The 13,359-nt window shown below is 46.0% G+C and overlaps 1 protein-coding gene across 2 annotated transcripts; it reads right to left on the bottom strand.

The window, feature by feature from the left end:
* Positions 1 to 3,465: 3,465 nt before the first annotated feature.
* On the bottom strand, positions 3,466 to 11,758 carry ARMCX4 (armadillo repeat containing X-linked 4). 2 transcript variants are annotated; one of them, XM_056124174.1, is made up of 2 exons: positions 7,299 to 11,680; positions 3,466 to 6,974 (listed from the first exon to the last, which is right to left on the bottom strand). In XM_056124174.1, the coding sequence occupies exons 1-2, from the start codon at positions 11,655 to 11,657 to the stop codon at positions 3,810 to 3,812; spliced, it is 7,524 nt and encodes a 2,507-aa protein (XP_055980149.1). In that variant the 5' UTR covers positions 11,658 to 11,680; the 3' UTR covers positions 3,466 to 3,809. The 2 variants fall into 2 exon arrangements, with proteins under 2 accessions (XP_055980149.1, XP_055980148.1); XM_056124173.1 differs by having other exon boundaries at positions 3,466 to 11,758.
* Positions 11,759 to 13,359: the final 1,601 nt, after the last annotated feature.

The following is a 13,359-nucleotide window of genomic DNA, read 5'->3' on the forward strand; positions in this document are numbered from 1 at the left end:
AGTTCATCATTAAGGCCCTAGGATGCAGTGCTGCTCAGGCACTGCAGTGCTACGGACTATCAGGGCCATCCCAGTGGTGCTCGGGGGTCTCCTGGTCTACACCTACTGATGCTTAGGGGGAAGTGTGCTAACAGGAATCAAACCCAGATCAGTTGTCTTCATGGTATACTCTACTATCTCCCTGGAACCAGAAGATGGAACAAGATTTATAGGGGTCACCATTCCTTGCTCCAGGTCCCATTCCTTCCTAACCAGGAACATTATCTTTGTAAGCAGGTTTATCGTCATTTAACTTTAACTTTCTTTGATTTTTGCTTCCAGGAAATCCTGAGTCTTCCTATCCTCTATCTGAGAAAAACAAGGAACATTTTATATGCTCTGATTGAAGCCCTGTGATTTTCACATGATGAGTTTAACTGTTGATTAATTTAACTCACTTTTTGGTTTTTTTTAACTTTTTATTTGGGGATAGAGTTTCAACCATACCCAGAAGTGCTGTAGCATGACAAGTGCCTTACACACTTCTATAGTTCCTGGGGAACCTCAGTTATTTTTGTTGTTGTTTTGGGGCCACATCCAACAGTTCTCAGGGGTAACTCTTGGCTCTGCACTCAAGAATTACTGCTGGCAGTGCTCAGGGGACCATATGGGATAACAAGGATCAAACCATGGTCAGCCACATGCAAGGCAAGTACCCTACCCACTTTACTATATTGACCAGACCCCTCTATTCATTCTTTTTTAAACTGAAGTTGATCAAGCTTAGCAATCGCCACAAATGTTCTGATCTTCCTCATTTTTAATATGTCCCACATATTTCTTGTGGGTTTACTACATGTCACAAGTTAATGCATTGCCTTCCACAAGTAAGCCATCCTAGTAAGACCTAACCATTCATTTTCCACCTGTTCCAGGGGCCTATCTACACTACCTACCACAGATGATGGGGTCTTCACTGCCAACTTGGCAGCAGGTAAAGTCCCAAACCACTTCTTATACCAACAGCTGAGCTTGGCTTCCTGTAGAGCAGACTCAGACAGAGTTCATCATGAAGAGCTTTTATTAAGGGATGATCTTGGGGTAAAAACCTGTGGAAGAGAAAAGAGGGAAGCAGAATTGGACAGAGGGAGAAATTAAGCTTATTTAATGTGGGACAAGAAGACTATGTTGATCAGTTGTTGTACATGAAGTACCCTTAGAAGACTATTGTATGACCTTGAGAGACGTGGCTCTCTCTTTAGCTGAAGCAGTTCCTGAGGAGGGCTGACAGCTGAGAGCTTTCTGCTGGCAGTTGGCAACACTCCTAGCAACTGAAATAGTAAGCTACTTATTCATGAAGGGGGATCAGGGCAGTAGATTGCAAATATACCACATGTATGACATCATTTTTTCCATAGAACGGAAGAGTTTTCTTTTTAATGTGATTTAATAAAGGTTTAAAATGTGAAAGTTACATATTCAAATTCATGTAAATAATATTTTAAAATATAATTTTTCTTCAAAGTATTTAGATATTAGTATGTAAGCCTTCACTTATAATTTTGCTCTACCCCCTTGAAAAATACTACTGGTAATTAGCCGGATATCACCAGTATGAAACTGATGAGAAATTATGTAAACAATCTTGGTTTGCTATGTACAACTTAGAAAATACATTTGTTTAAAAATTATTAAATCACCTACTAATCAATAGCTATTACGCCCATAGAGAATGATTTACATTCTCATATTTTGCACTGAATATACATATGTGTAGTGAGATAATGTATATACTTTTTTATTACTAAAAGCATTGCATGGGAGCCAGAGAGATAGTACCATGGCTAAGATACTTGTCTTGCATGAGGCCAACCTGGGTTCAATTCCTGGCACTCCACATGGTTCTCTAAGCACCATCACAAAATAATCCCTTAGCACAAAGCCAGGAGTAAGCCTGAGCACCACCAGATGTGGCCCAAAACAACAGCAAAAACAAAAAGCATCTCATGTGCATTTGAAGACTATTTTTTCCTGACTGTGTCACTTCTGACAGTACTCAGGGTACCAGGTAAGATACCTAGGATCAAATACAGATGTCTCACATTGCAAAGGATATGCTGAGTCCACTGAGCTATCTCTCTAGCCCTTGCCAGCTAGTCAGTACTCAGGGTTCTATAAGTTGCCGAGAATCAAACACAGATTTCACACATTGCAAAGCATATGCTGAGTCCATTGAGTTATCTCTGAGTTACCTCTCTAGCTCTTGTCAGCTATTTATTTTGTTATTTGCTTGGGGCCCCACTGGCAGTGTTCAGGGATTAACCATAGCCCTGTACTCAGGAGTCACTTCTGTATTGCAACCCAGATGATCACATATGTGATATGTGATGCTGGAGATCAAACCACTGTCAGTGACATGCAAGGAAAGCAGCTTAATTCCTATAGTATCCCTTCAGTCCCATTAAGAATAAATTTTTACAAGTATAATTACTAGATCAAAGATAATTCAATCTTTGAAGGCTTCTAAAACATATGTTCAAATGTACTTCACATTATTATAATCTCCCACCAAGACCTTATGAGAGTGTTCCCCCTTCTCACCCTCACCATACTCTAGGTACGTTCTTCTCCACTATGGATGCCAGTATTACGCTCCAGGTGGGTCCCTCGAGTCCCTATCTTAAGAAGTCTTATAACTCTGATAGATGTACTAAAATTACTGTTTCTTCTATTTTCTCATTATTTCTAAAGAATACCTAGCATACTGGTTTATGTGGACACGACTGTTGGTCAAGATGAAGGACATTTTCCTGTAAAATGCCCCCAGGATCCTAAAACAAAACTTTCTATTTATTCCCAGTACAGGTTCCAGCATTTTTTTCAAAGGATCTTTCAAATCCTCCCTGCCATTATGCCTCCACTATAGTCGCCATAGTGAAATATCACCCCTTCATTGCGTACTTCCTGGACTCTGGGTAACTTCCTAATTGGGTTTCTAATCTTCACTGGCCACTCCTAACTTCAAGTAATCCTGCACACAAATCAGAAACATCATTTTTCTTCACCCTGTTGCTCTTCACCACGCTTTGGTGTCTTCTGGAGACGGATAGGGCAGAGTTCAGATATCCCAATTTAGCAACTGGATATACTCAAGGAATAACACTCATGCCACAATATATTTCCCATCACTCTTCTTCAGATTCTGCATTAAGGAAGGCCAGCTCCCACTCTTCAGCAGGAGGTCTACCTCCATGACTTTGCCCACTACTGCTCCCTCCTCCAAAGCTCTTCTGGCCCATTATATCTTCCCATCATCTTCAGTTTACTTAAGTGTTCACCTCCTCTGAGAACTGTGGCAGACAACAGTTTCTGCACTAATGTGAAGAGATAGCTATGATCAGAGGCTCCTTGCTTTGTCAGCATTTTTTTGTTTTCATACATCTTGCCTTTACAGAAATACTGTAAACTCAAGGACAAAGACAGGTCTTTTCCTGCTTAAAACACACAACTTTATTGATGACATAAAAATAAAGTCTCAAATGTATAAACATAAGTCCACACAAAGGACCAAAGATTACTTTACTTATGAAGAATCAGTTCAGTTTTTGCTCATGAAGCATACTAAAAATATCTCAATCCAGACACAGTAAAAATCAACACATGTATTTTCAGTACAAGTTTGAATTCATTTGGTGTTCAGAAAATGGTCCAGATATAGACCATCCATTGTAAGTAACATTAGATCCAAAGTTGTAATGCAATTTACAATGTGCATTATTTCCAGACTGAAAACCCATAGTGCTCAGATTTGTTTGGAAATATACAACTTTTCAGAGTTTACTTAATAATAACTCGACTCTTTCTTTCACTTCAGGATCATTATATTCTGCTGCTAAGACTCGAAGTTTCTTAGCACATGCTTTTGGCCGGTGGAATATGAAATAAAGGGAATTTTTACTGAACTTGTCCTGGGTAAACACCTTTGCTCTTTTTTTAAAATGGAAGTTTATATTTTCAAATAATAAAAGAGCATTAAGAATATTCTCTTTTGTTTCTTTTTTGCTAAAGATATTAATCAGTGTTGTTGGTGCATTGGCAATCAGCAAGTCTTTTGTCATAGATGGATTTTTAGAGAAATTCAAAAGCATTCCTAAAACATGATCCTTAATTTCTCCACTCCCCACAGTTAGCAAACGAAGAAATTCTGAAATATAATTTGTAACCATATGCTGATATTCACCAATAATAGTCAGGTGTTTTATCAATCTTAGTCCAGCCAGCTGCACATTTGAATTCAAAGGATAAGTTACAGTGTCCTCACATACTTGATTTAAGTATGTCTTCACCTGTCTATGATTTTCTTCAGCCACTGAGATATTATTCAGTGCATTTAAAGCCTTCTGCCTAACACTGGGGTAGGGATTGTTGAGTAAGCTTTCAATAATTGAGATTCTACCTGCATTATGAATCATCTCGTGGGAAAGTGGGCAATCAGGACTGTTATACAGAGCATTATTGGCTATTTCATGAATAGAAGGATCTTCAGTCATCTCAATCATGCAAATGAGTTTTTCAAGGTCTTTTGGATCCATATTAGCTTCACGTTTACAACGGCAAGGCACAGACTGAGCTTTCTCGTCAGATCTGCCCTGCTTTCTGGACCCCTCTTCAGGTGGGTAGCAGGACTGATTCTGGTTTGATGCTTTCATTTCCGACCAGAACACAGCTCCTGACCATGAGTCCATTCCTGCCCCAGGAACCATCAAGGGATATGTGCCTTTTGACTTAGTCTTAGGTGCAGACTTGTCATCACCTCTGTCTTCACCATCCCAGAACCAAGATCTTAGATCAACTCCACCAGCAGCCTCCAGTTTATCATTGGTGCTGGACTTATCCCTAGCCTCACATCCAGGATCAACATCATTGTCACTGTTAGACCTCAGTTCATCACTGTTCTTAGCATTAGTCCCGAACAAGGACCTTAAATTCACATCTTCAATATCAGGGCTGGACACTCGACTTAGTTCATCATCATCATCTATCTCTTCAGACAAAGCCCAGGACTCCATATTACCCTCTAACTCAGGACCAAATCTAGACCCAGAAGTGGCTGCATCTCTATCCCAGAGCCAAGACTCCTTCCTGACTTCATCCCCAGTCCTAGCCTCAGCTCCCACACAGGAATCCATACAGACCACTTCTTCAGATGTCTTCCAGGACCCAATACTGGCCTTCCCCTCAGCCCCAAATCTGGAGCTAACAATAGTCTCTTTCCCAGCTCCTGATATGGATTCAATACTGACTTCCTTTTTACCAACCACCCTGGGCATAATACCAGCCTCTTCTCCTTTCCAGAACCAGGATTCTGTACTAACCTCGCTCCCAGCTCCAAACCAGGATGGTTTTTGAGCCTCAGTCTCAGTCCTTCCACTGGCCTGGTCCCCAGTCAAAGACCAGGACCCTCCATTTGCTGGCTCTTTGGACTCAGACTTTCCACCAGTTGAATCCCCTGGGCCAGTCCAGGAGACTCCTCCACTGGCCTGCTCTTCATATTTAGGTTTAGGACAGCTACCAGTGAGATTCCCAGCCCCAATCCAGGACTCTTCACTGGTTTTACTCCCAGTACCATATCCTGAACTACTACTGGACCGGTCTACAGGTTCTGAACCAGATGCTCCAACATCCTGGACACCAGTGTCACCCTTGGACTTTCCTCCACTGGAATTGTCCTCTGGCCCAAGCCTGGACACTCCACCAGTCTGGTCTTCAGCACCAGGCCACAAACCTCTGCTAGCCTGATTCTCAAATTCAGGTTTGGGACAGGTACCAGTGAGATCGCCAGCTCCAACCCAGGACCCTCCACTGACCTGATTTCCAGTGTCAGCCCAAGGTCTACCAGTGGATTGATTAAAAGGCTCTACCTTAGACCCTCCAATAGTCTGAATAATCTGGCTACCAACACTACTCCAGGATTCTCCTGCAATGGCCTGATGCCCAGTACAAGCACTCAACCATCCACTGGACTGATCCTCAGACCCTAGCCTGGGTCCTCCACTAGCATGGTCCCCAGTGCCAGCCCAGGAAGCTCCAATAGACTGGTCTCTTGGTCCAAGACCAGTCTCTCCACCAGCTTTTCTCTCATTGTCACTCCATGACCCTCTTCCACTGGCTTGATCCTCAAATCCAAGCTTTTCATCACCACTGGCTTGATCTCCAGGTACAGTCCAAGACTCTTTATTAGTCTCATCCACAGTTCCAACTAAGTACCCTCCACTGACTTGGTCTGCAGAGCCAGCCCAGGACTTGGCACTGGATTGGTCTTCAGGCCTCAACCTGGACTCTTCATCAGCATGGCCATCAGCTCCAACCAAAGACTCTTCTTCAGCGATCTGATCCTTAGGTCCAGACTTAGACTCAGTACCAGACTGATCACCAGTCCCAGTCTGGGACTCTCCACTGGCCTGGTTCATAGCCCCAACCAAGTATACTCCACTGGTCTGGTTCACAGTACCAGCCCAGGAATCAGTACTGGACTGGTCCACAAACTCTGGCTGAGACCCTCCATCAGTCTGTTCTCCAGTCCTAGCCCAGGACCCACTATTTGACTGGCCTGCTGGCCCCAACCTTGACTCTCCACTGGCTTGGTCCGTAGTGCCAGTCCAGGAGCCCCCACTGGTCTGGTTCTCAAGTGCCAGCCTAGATCCTCCACTGGCCTGATCACCAGCTCCACACCAAGATATATTATTACTGGCATAATCTTCAAATCTAGGCTTGGAACCATCCATCCTGACCCAGGATGCTCCACTGGTCTGGTTCACAGCTGCTGTCCAGTATCCAATACTACTCACATTCCTAGTCTTGGTCTCAGTCCAGAACTCTCTGTTAGACTCAACCCCAGACTCATCCTGAGATCTTTCGCTGGCCTGTTCCTCAGGCCCAGCCCAGGAACCTCCACTGGCCTGATTTGAAGCCACAGTCCAGGACCCTCCACTGGCCTGGTCACCAGCCACCGTCCAGGACCCTCCACTGGCCTGGTTTGCAGCCACTGTCCAGGACCCTCCACTTGCCTGGTTCGCAGCCACCGTCCAGGACCCTCCACTGGTCTGGTTCCCAGCCATTGTCCAGGACCCCCCACTGGTCTGGTTCCCAGCCACCGTCCAGGACCCTCCACTGGTCTGGTCCGCAGCCACCGTCCAGGACCCTCCACTGGTCTGGTCCGCAGCCACCGTCCAGGACCCTCCACTGGCCTGGTCCGTAGCCACCACCCAGGAGCCTCCACTGGCTTGGTCACTAGTCACAGTCCATGATCCTCCACTGGCCTGGTCTGCAGCTATGGCCCAAGACCCTCCACTGGCCTGGTCACCAGCCACCGTCCAGGGCCCTCCACTGACCTGGACTCCAACCCAGGACACTCCACTGGCCTGGGCACCAGTCCAGGATGCCTCACTGGCCTGATTCCTAGCCCAGAGCCCTCCACCGGCCTGGCTTCCAGCCCAGGACTCTCCAATAGCCTGGTTTCCAGTGCTAACCCAGGATCCCCCACTGGCCTGGTTCTCGGTCCCAGTCCAGAACCCTCCAATGGCCTTGTTCCCAGCCTCTGCCCAAGAACTCCCACTGGCCTTTTCTCCAGAGCACAAATCACTGGCTTGACTCCCAGTCCAAAGACCTCCACTAGCCTGGTCCCCAGCTCCAGCCCAGGAACCAACACTAACCTCATTCTCAGTCTGTGACCCAGGCCAGGACCTAATGCTAGCCTCACCACAAACTCCATTCCAGGATGCGATACTGACTTCATTCTCATCATCAGCCCAAGACATGCTATTCTCCCAGTATCCATCCCTGGCCTGAAATCTAAATTTGATCCATCGCTCAGAAGCTATCCAATCTTCAACACCAATCTCACTCCAGTAATAGTCATGGGCCTTAGACTGAGTCTTTCTGGAGGCCTGTGTGCCTGTTCCATCCTCACTTTCAGGAGCAGCAGCAGGATTATCCTCAGGCTTTGCATAGCTCTCACCTCCTGCAACTTCTGTCTCAGACTTGGTCACTGTCTTGTCCTTTGTCACAGGCAAGTTCATACTCTGGGAATAGGTCCCAGGTGGAACATGGCCAGAGACCATTGTACCTGCCTTTGACTCAACATTAGGATTGCTTCTAATCTTACTCCTGGCACCAAGCAAAGCTTCATCTCGAGTACAGACCATAGTCTGGGGTGAGGCAAAGCCTGTCGTATCTGGTTCAGCCCCTGTTTTAACCATAGCATTGGGATTGCCTCTGACTTTACTCCTGGCACCAGAAAAGGATTCACCTTGGGGATTAGACACATTTTGGGGCTGGGAAGAGCCCCTTGCATCTGCTCCAGCCTCTACTTTAGACACAACATTAGGAATGTCCTTGACTTTATTCTTGGCACCAGGTGAGACCTTACCTTGGGAATTATTGATAGCCTGGGGTTGTACAGACTCCATTGCATCAGCTTTGGCATCTGCCTTAGGCACAGTATTCTGGTTCCCCCTGGCCTTATTCCTAGCACCAGGCAAGATGTCACCTTGAGAGTTAATCACAGCCTGGGGCTGAACAGAACCTGTTGCATCTGTTTTGGGCTGAGCAGAACAAAACACATCTGATCCAGTACCTGCTTTAGATGCAGCACTAGAATTGCCCTTGCCCTTATTTTTGGTACCAGGCAAGGATCCACCCTGTGAATTGGCCACAGCCTGGGCCTGGGCAGAACCTGTCGTATCTGCTTTAGCCCCGGCTTTAGACATAGCGTTGGGATTTCCACCGGCCTTATTCCTGGAACCAGGTAAGGCTTCACCTTCATTTTGAGACACAGACACAGCTTGGGTCTGGTCAGAGCACATTGTACCTGCCCTGGCCTCTACCTTAGATACATTAGAATTGGCCTTGACTTTATTCCTCGTCCTAGGCAAGGTCTCATCCTGGGAATTATTGGCTGCAGCCTGCGGCTGAGCAGAGCCTGCTGTATCTGTTTGAGGCTGAGCAGATGCAGCATTAGGATTGCCTCTGCCCTTATTCTTGGTACCAGGCAAGGATACACCCTGTGAACTGACCACAGCCTGCGGCTGGGCAGAACCTGTTGTATCTGCTTTAGCCCCAGATTTAGACACAGCATTGGGATTTCCACCGGCCTTATTCCTGGAACCAGGTAAAGTTTCACCTTCATTTTGAGATTTAGACACAGCTTGGGGTTTTTCAGAGCTCACTGTACCTTCCCTGGACTCAACCTTAGATATATTGGAATTGCCCTTCACTTTAGTCTTAGCACCAAGCAAGGCCTCATCCTTGGACTTGTCTACAGCCTGGGGCTGAGCAGAGGCTGTAGTATTTGTTTGGGATTGGGAAGAACACAGTGTATCTGGTCCTGTTCCTGCTTTAGATGCAGCATTGGACTTGCCTCTGGCTTTATTCTTTGAGCTAGGCAAGGATCCACCTTGTGAACTGGCCATAGTCTGAGGCTGACCAGAACATGCTGTATCTGACCCAGTCCCTGCTTTAGACACAGCATTGGGATTTCCCTTAACCTTTTTCTTGGTACCAGGCAAGGCTTCACTTTGAGAATTTGCCAAAGTCTGGGATTGACCAGAACATGTTATATCTGACCCAGTCTCTGCTTTAGATACTGCATTGGGCTTTCCTCTGGTTTTATTCTTGGTACCAGGCAAGACCTCAGTCTGGGAAACGGCCACAGCCTGGGCCTGGATAGAGTCCATTGTATCAGCAGTTTCCCCTGCCTTACACAGGTCACTGGAATTTCCCCTGGCCTTAGTCCTGATACCAAGCAAGGTTTCACTCTGGTAACTGGCCACAGTTTGAGGCTGAGAAGAGCATGTTGTATCTGCCATAGCCTCTGTCTTAGACACAGCATTAGGATCACCCCTGACAGTATTCTTGGCACCAGGAAAGTTCTCTCCTTGGGAACTGGCCACAGCCTGAGGTTTCTGTTCTGCCTTAGTCTCTTGCCTAGAAATGGCATTAGTATCACCTTTGCCATCAACTCTGGAATCAGGCACATTATCAGACTGTGTCTTAGCCACAACCTGAGGCTCTGCACAAGTTTTCATGTCTGTCCCCATCCCTGCTTTACACTTGGCTTTTGCTTTCCCTCTAGATTTGCCTCTTTTACTAGGTAAGGCCTCAACCTGATTATTGGCAGAAGGCTGAGACTGTGGCTTAGGCACAGCATTGGCATTGCTCTTATCCATAACCTTATCATCAAGCAAGGCATCGGCCTGGGCAATGACCATAGGCTGAGACTGTGTATAGGACATGTCTGTCTCAGCCCCTTCAAGAGACATAACTCTGGCATCAGGCAAATCACCTGTCTGGGAATTGGCTCTCAAGTTTGCCTTGCCCCCTGTTTTAGTCGCAGCACCAGGGTTGCCTCTACCCTTAACCTTAGTATCAGTCATGGCCTCGGACTGAACAATAGGGAGGGGCTGAGGCTGAGCAGTAGCTCTCGTGTCAGTTCCAGTCATTGCTCTAGATGTGACATTGGTATTTCCCATGTTATCAGCCTTGGCAGCAGATGTTGTCTCAGTCTGCTGCTTGGCCACAGTCTGAGATTCTACAGAAGCTATCATATCTGCCATTGCCCCTGTCTCACACTTGGCATTGGCATTTCCACGAGCATCACCCCTTGCCCCAGAAATGACCTCAGTTTGGGCCTTGGCTATATTCTGGGGCTGGGCAGAAGCCCTTGTGCCTGCCCCAGATCCTGTTCTAGACACAGTTTTGCAATTCCGCTTGACCTCAGATCCAGGACCAGGCATATTGTCAACCTTTGTCATGGCCACAGCCTGAGACTGTGCAAAGGACCTCGTATCTACTCCAGTTTCTGCCCTGGGTATGGTATCAGCATTGCCTTTAACATCAACTGTGGTAACAGGCCTGGCCTCAGATGGAATCTTGGCCACACTCACAGTCTCTTCCAGAGCTCTTGCCTTGGTCTCAGCAATAATTCCAGTCTTGTTTACAGCACCCATTTTGGCCTCTTCCTTGGTCACTGCCAAGGTCTCACTCTGTGTCATCATTACTCTGTTAATTTCTGTCTCTTTTTCAGCCAACATACGAACTTCTGCTTTGGTCTGGGTCATTGCTTCTTTCTTGGTCTCTTCCCTGGCCACCGGTGCCCAAGCTTTAGCTGCTTTCATCTGGGTCACTGCTTCTTTCTTGACTAATCTCCCAGCACCAGAGTCAGTTTGGGTCACTGCCTCTTTCAGGCCCATTTCCCTAGCCTTGGCCTCAGTCATAGTTAATGCCTCTGTAATGGCCACTGTTCCAGCCACTATTTTACCTTCTGACAGGGTTTCTGCCTCTGCTCCAGACATTGCCTTGGTCTGAGAGTTTGCTTTATGTCTGGATCTTGCAGTTACCTTAGTTTCTATTTCAGCCCCAGCCCCACCTCCCACTCCAATTACTGATCCAGTCTCTGCCTTAGCTCTAGTCTCAATCTCTATCCCAGCCATGGCTTCACTCTCGACCAAGGTCTGGTTCTGCACCCCAACCACAGTCTCCGTCTTGACTTCGGACCCATTTCTGGCCAGTCTCCTCACACTCTGGGCTCTTCCTTTTGTTAATCTGTAAATGTAGTAGCAAGTACCAGCAGAGATCACCAGTCCTGCAGTCACCCAGCCCACTTCCTGAACGCGACCCATGTAATCACCCCTTGCTGAAGGCACGAACAAGATACGGGGGTTCAGTCAGGCTGGGGAAAGAGGGTGGTAGGTCTGGGTGAAGTCCAGTGAAGGCGCTGTTCTTCAGCCACTCAAAGGCCACTACAGCTGCCACTGGAGGTGGACCTAGAAGTGGAGGAAGAAAATGGACTAAAATAGATAGATACACAGGACAGGAAATATAGAAACGATGTACTTAGTAGAAGAAAGGATGAATTGCAAACTCTCTCCATCTCTTTTAGTTTATCTTCTCCCCATCTTTCCTAATGCCCAATGATTTTCCCAAGCTACTTCAATACACATTTTCTTACTCTAAATGAATGGAAGCTTGAAGAAATGAATATGAACTGGGAAGAGTAACAAGCCCCAAAACTTTTATTTTTACTAGACCTAATTGAGTCACCACTCCCACAAGTCCCTACCCTCATACCAACCTGAAGTGATGCAAGGAAGTTCTCTCCTCTTTCCTTCTCTTGATTGGTGATACACCCTAAAGTGCATTTATAAATTCATGGATCTAGAGACAGACAGACAAATGGAGGGACAGTTGCAAACAGACATTTTGTTCTTGATGAAACATGCATGTTATTAGCAAGCTACCTCTTCTCTATCCCCCACATCTCACCCTATGCTCCGCGCCAGTGAGAGGTATCTTGGGAAAGGTAATTGGAAAGGGAGAATCTAAGGATACACCAGGCTGGACACTGGTTTTTACAGAAGCATGTTGGTCTCATAAACCCACCCTAGAGAAGTACTCAGGCAGTTCACATCTTCTTACCAGTCTAAACTGATCAGGAGCAATTTCCTCCTTGTCTCTTTGTTTTCAGTGATCTCAAACCCTGCAGCAGGTTCTATGGCAAAGTAAACAAACAGAAAGCAATAAACACTAAGGCCTTTATAAAGTAGACAAGCATCCTTATACTTGACCCCATTACCAGCCTTGCTAGAACCTGGGTCTAGTTGCTAATAGATTCCTTCTAATGGTTCCCCATATGAAGTCTTTTCCTCTTAGCCACACTCCAACCCAAAACTTTACCCCACATAACTAAATAAGCTGGAGTTGGGTCAACATTGCAGAAATATGACAGAGTATAGGAAAGGCAGAATTACCTTCTACTGAGACTTTATCAAGTCTCAGCAACTTCCTATGCCTGATCACTCTTATCTTTGGACACTGACCACTTTCACACCAACCTCCATGGTTCCAGACCAGTCTTCTCTCCCTTGATTCCAGTAATAAACAGCCCTAGTGTAGGCCCATGAGAAGACCTGGAAAAGAAACAGAGAAAGGGAGAAGGTAAATGCCAAATTCTTGGAAAATCCCAGCATCTGATACAGAGAGCACAATATAGACCTCTCTGCATTTAGGCTCATTCCCTGGCCAGCAAAGCCTGGGGTTTCCCTTGTACCAAATAAGGCAGTATAGAAAAGGGAGGCAGGAAATAAAGGGGGAGAAATGGAGATAATTTTTTATAACCACCTGCAAGATTCAAGGATTTCTCCATCACTTCCTTCACCAAGATGGTAAGACAAGCGAAATATCTGGAAAAGGAGAGGATGACAATAGAGATTGGAGACCCCAAATCCCAAATCCCAAAGTCAAAGCCTATCAATATATATCTCCCTTTAAACCCACCTCTAGAAGTTTCCACAACTAGGGAGACAAGGTTTACTTCTGAAAAAT

This window comes from Sorex fumeus, unplaced genomic scaffold, assembly GCF_029834395.1.
Source record: "Sorex fumeus unplaced genomic scaffold, SorFum_2.1 ptg000050l, whole genome shotgun sequence".
NCBI lineage: Eukaryota > Metazoa > Chordata > Mammalia > Eulipotyphla > Soricidae > Sorex > Sorex fumeus.

What these genes read in the sequence shown, in the direction of transcription:
- ARMCX4 (XM_056124173.1), bottom strand. Translation starts at nt 11,657, where the DNA reads ATGGGTCGCGTTCAGGAAGTGGGCTGGGTGACTGCAGGACTGGTGATC.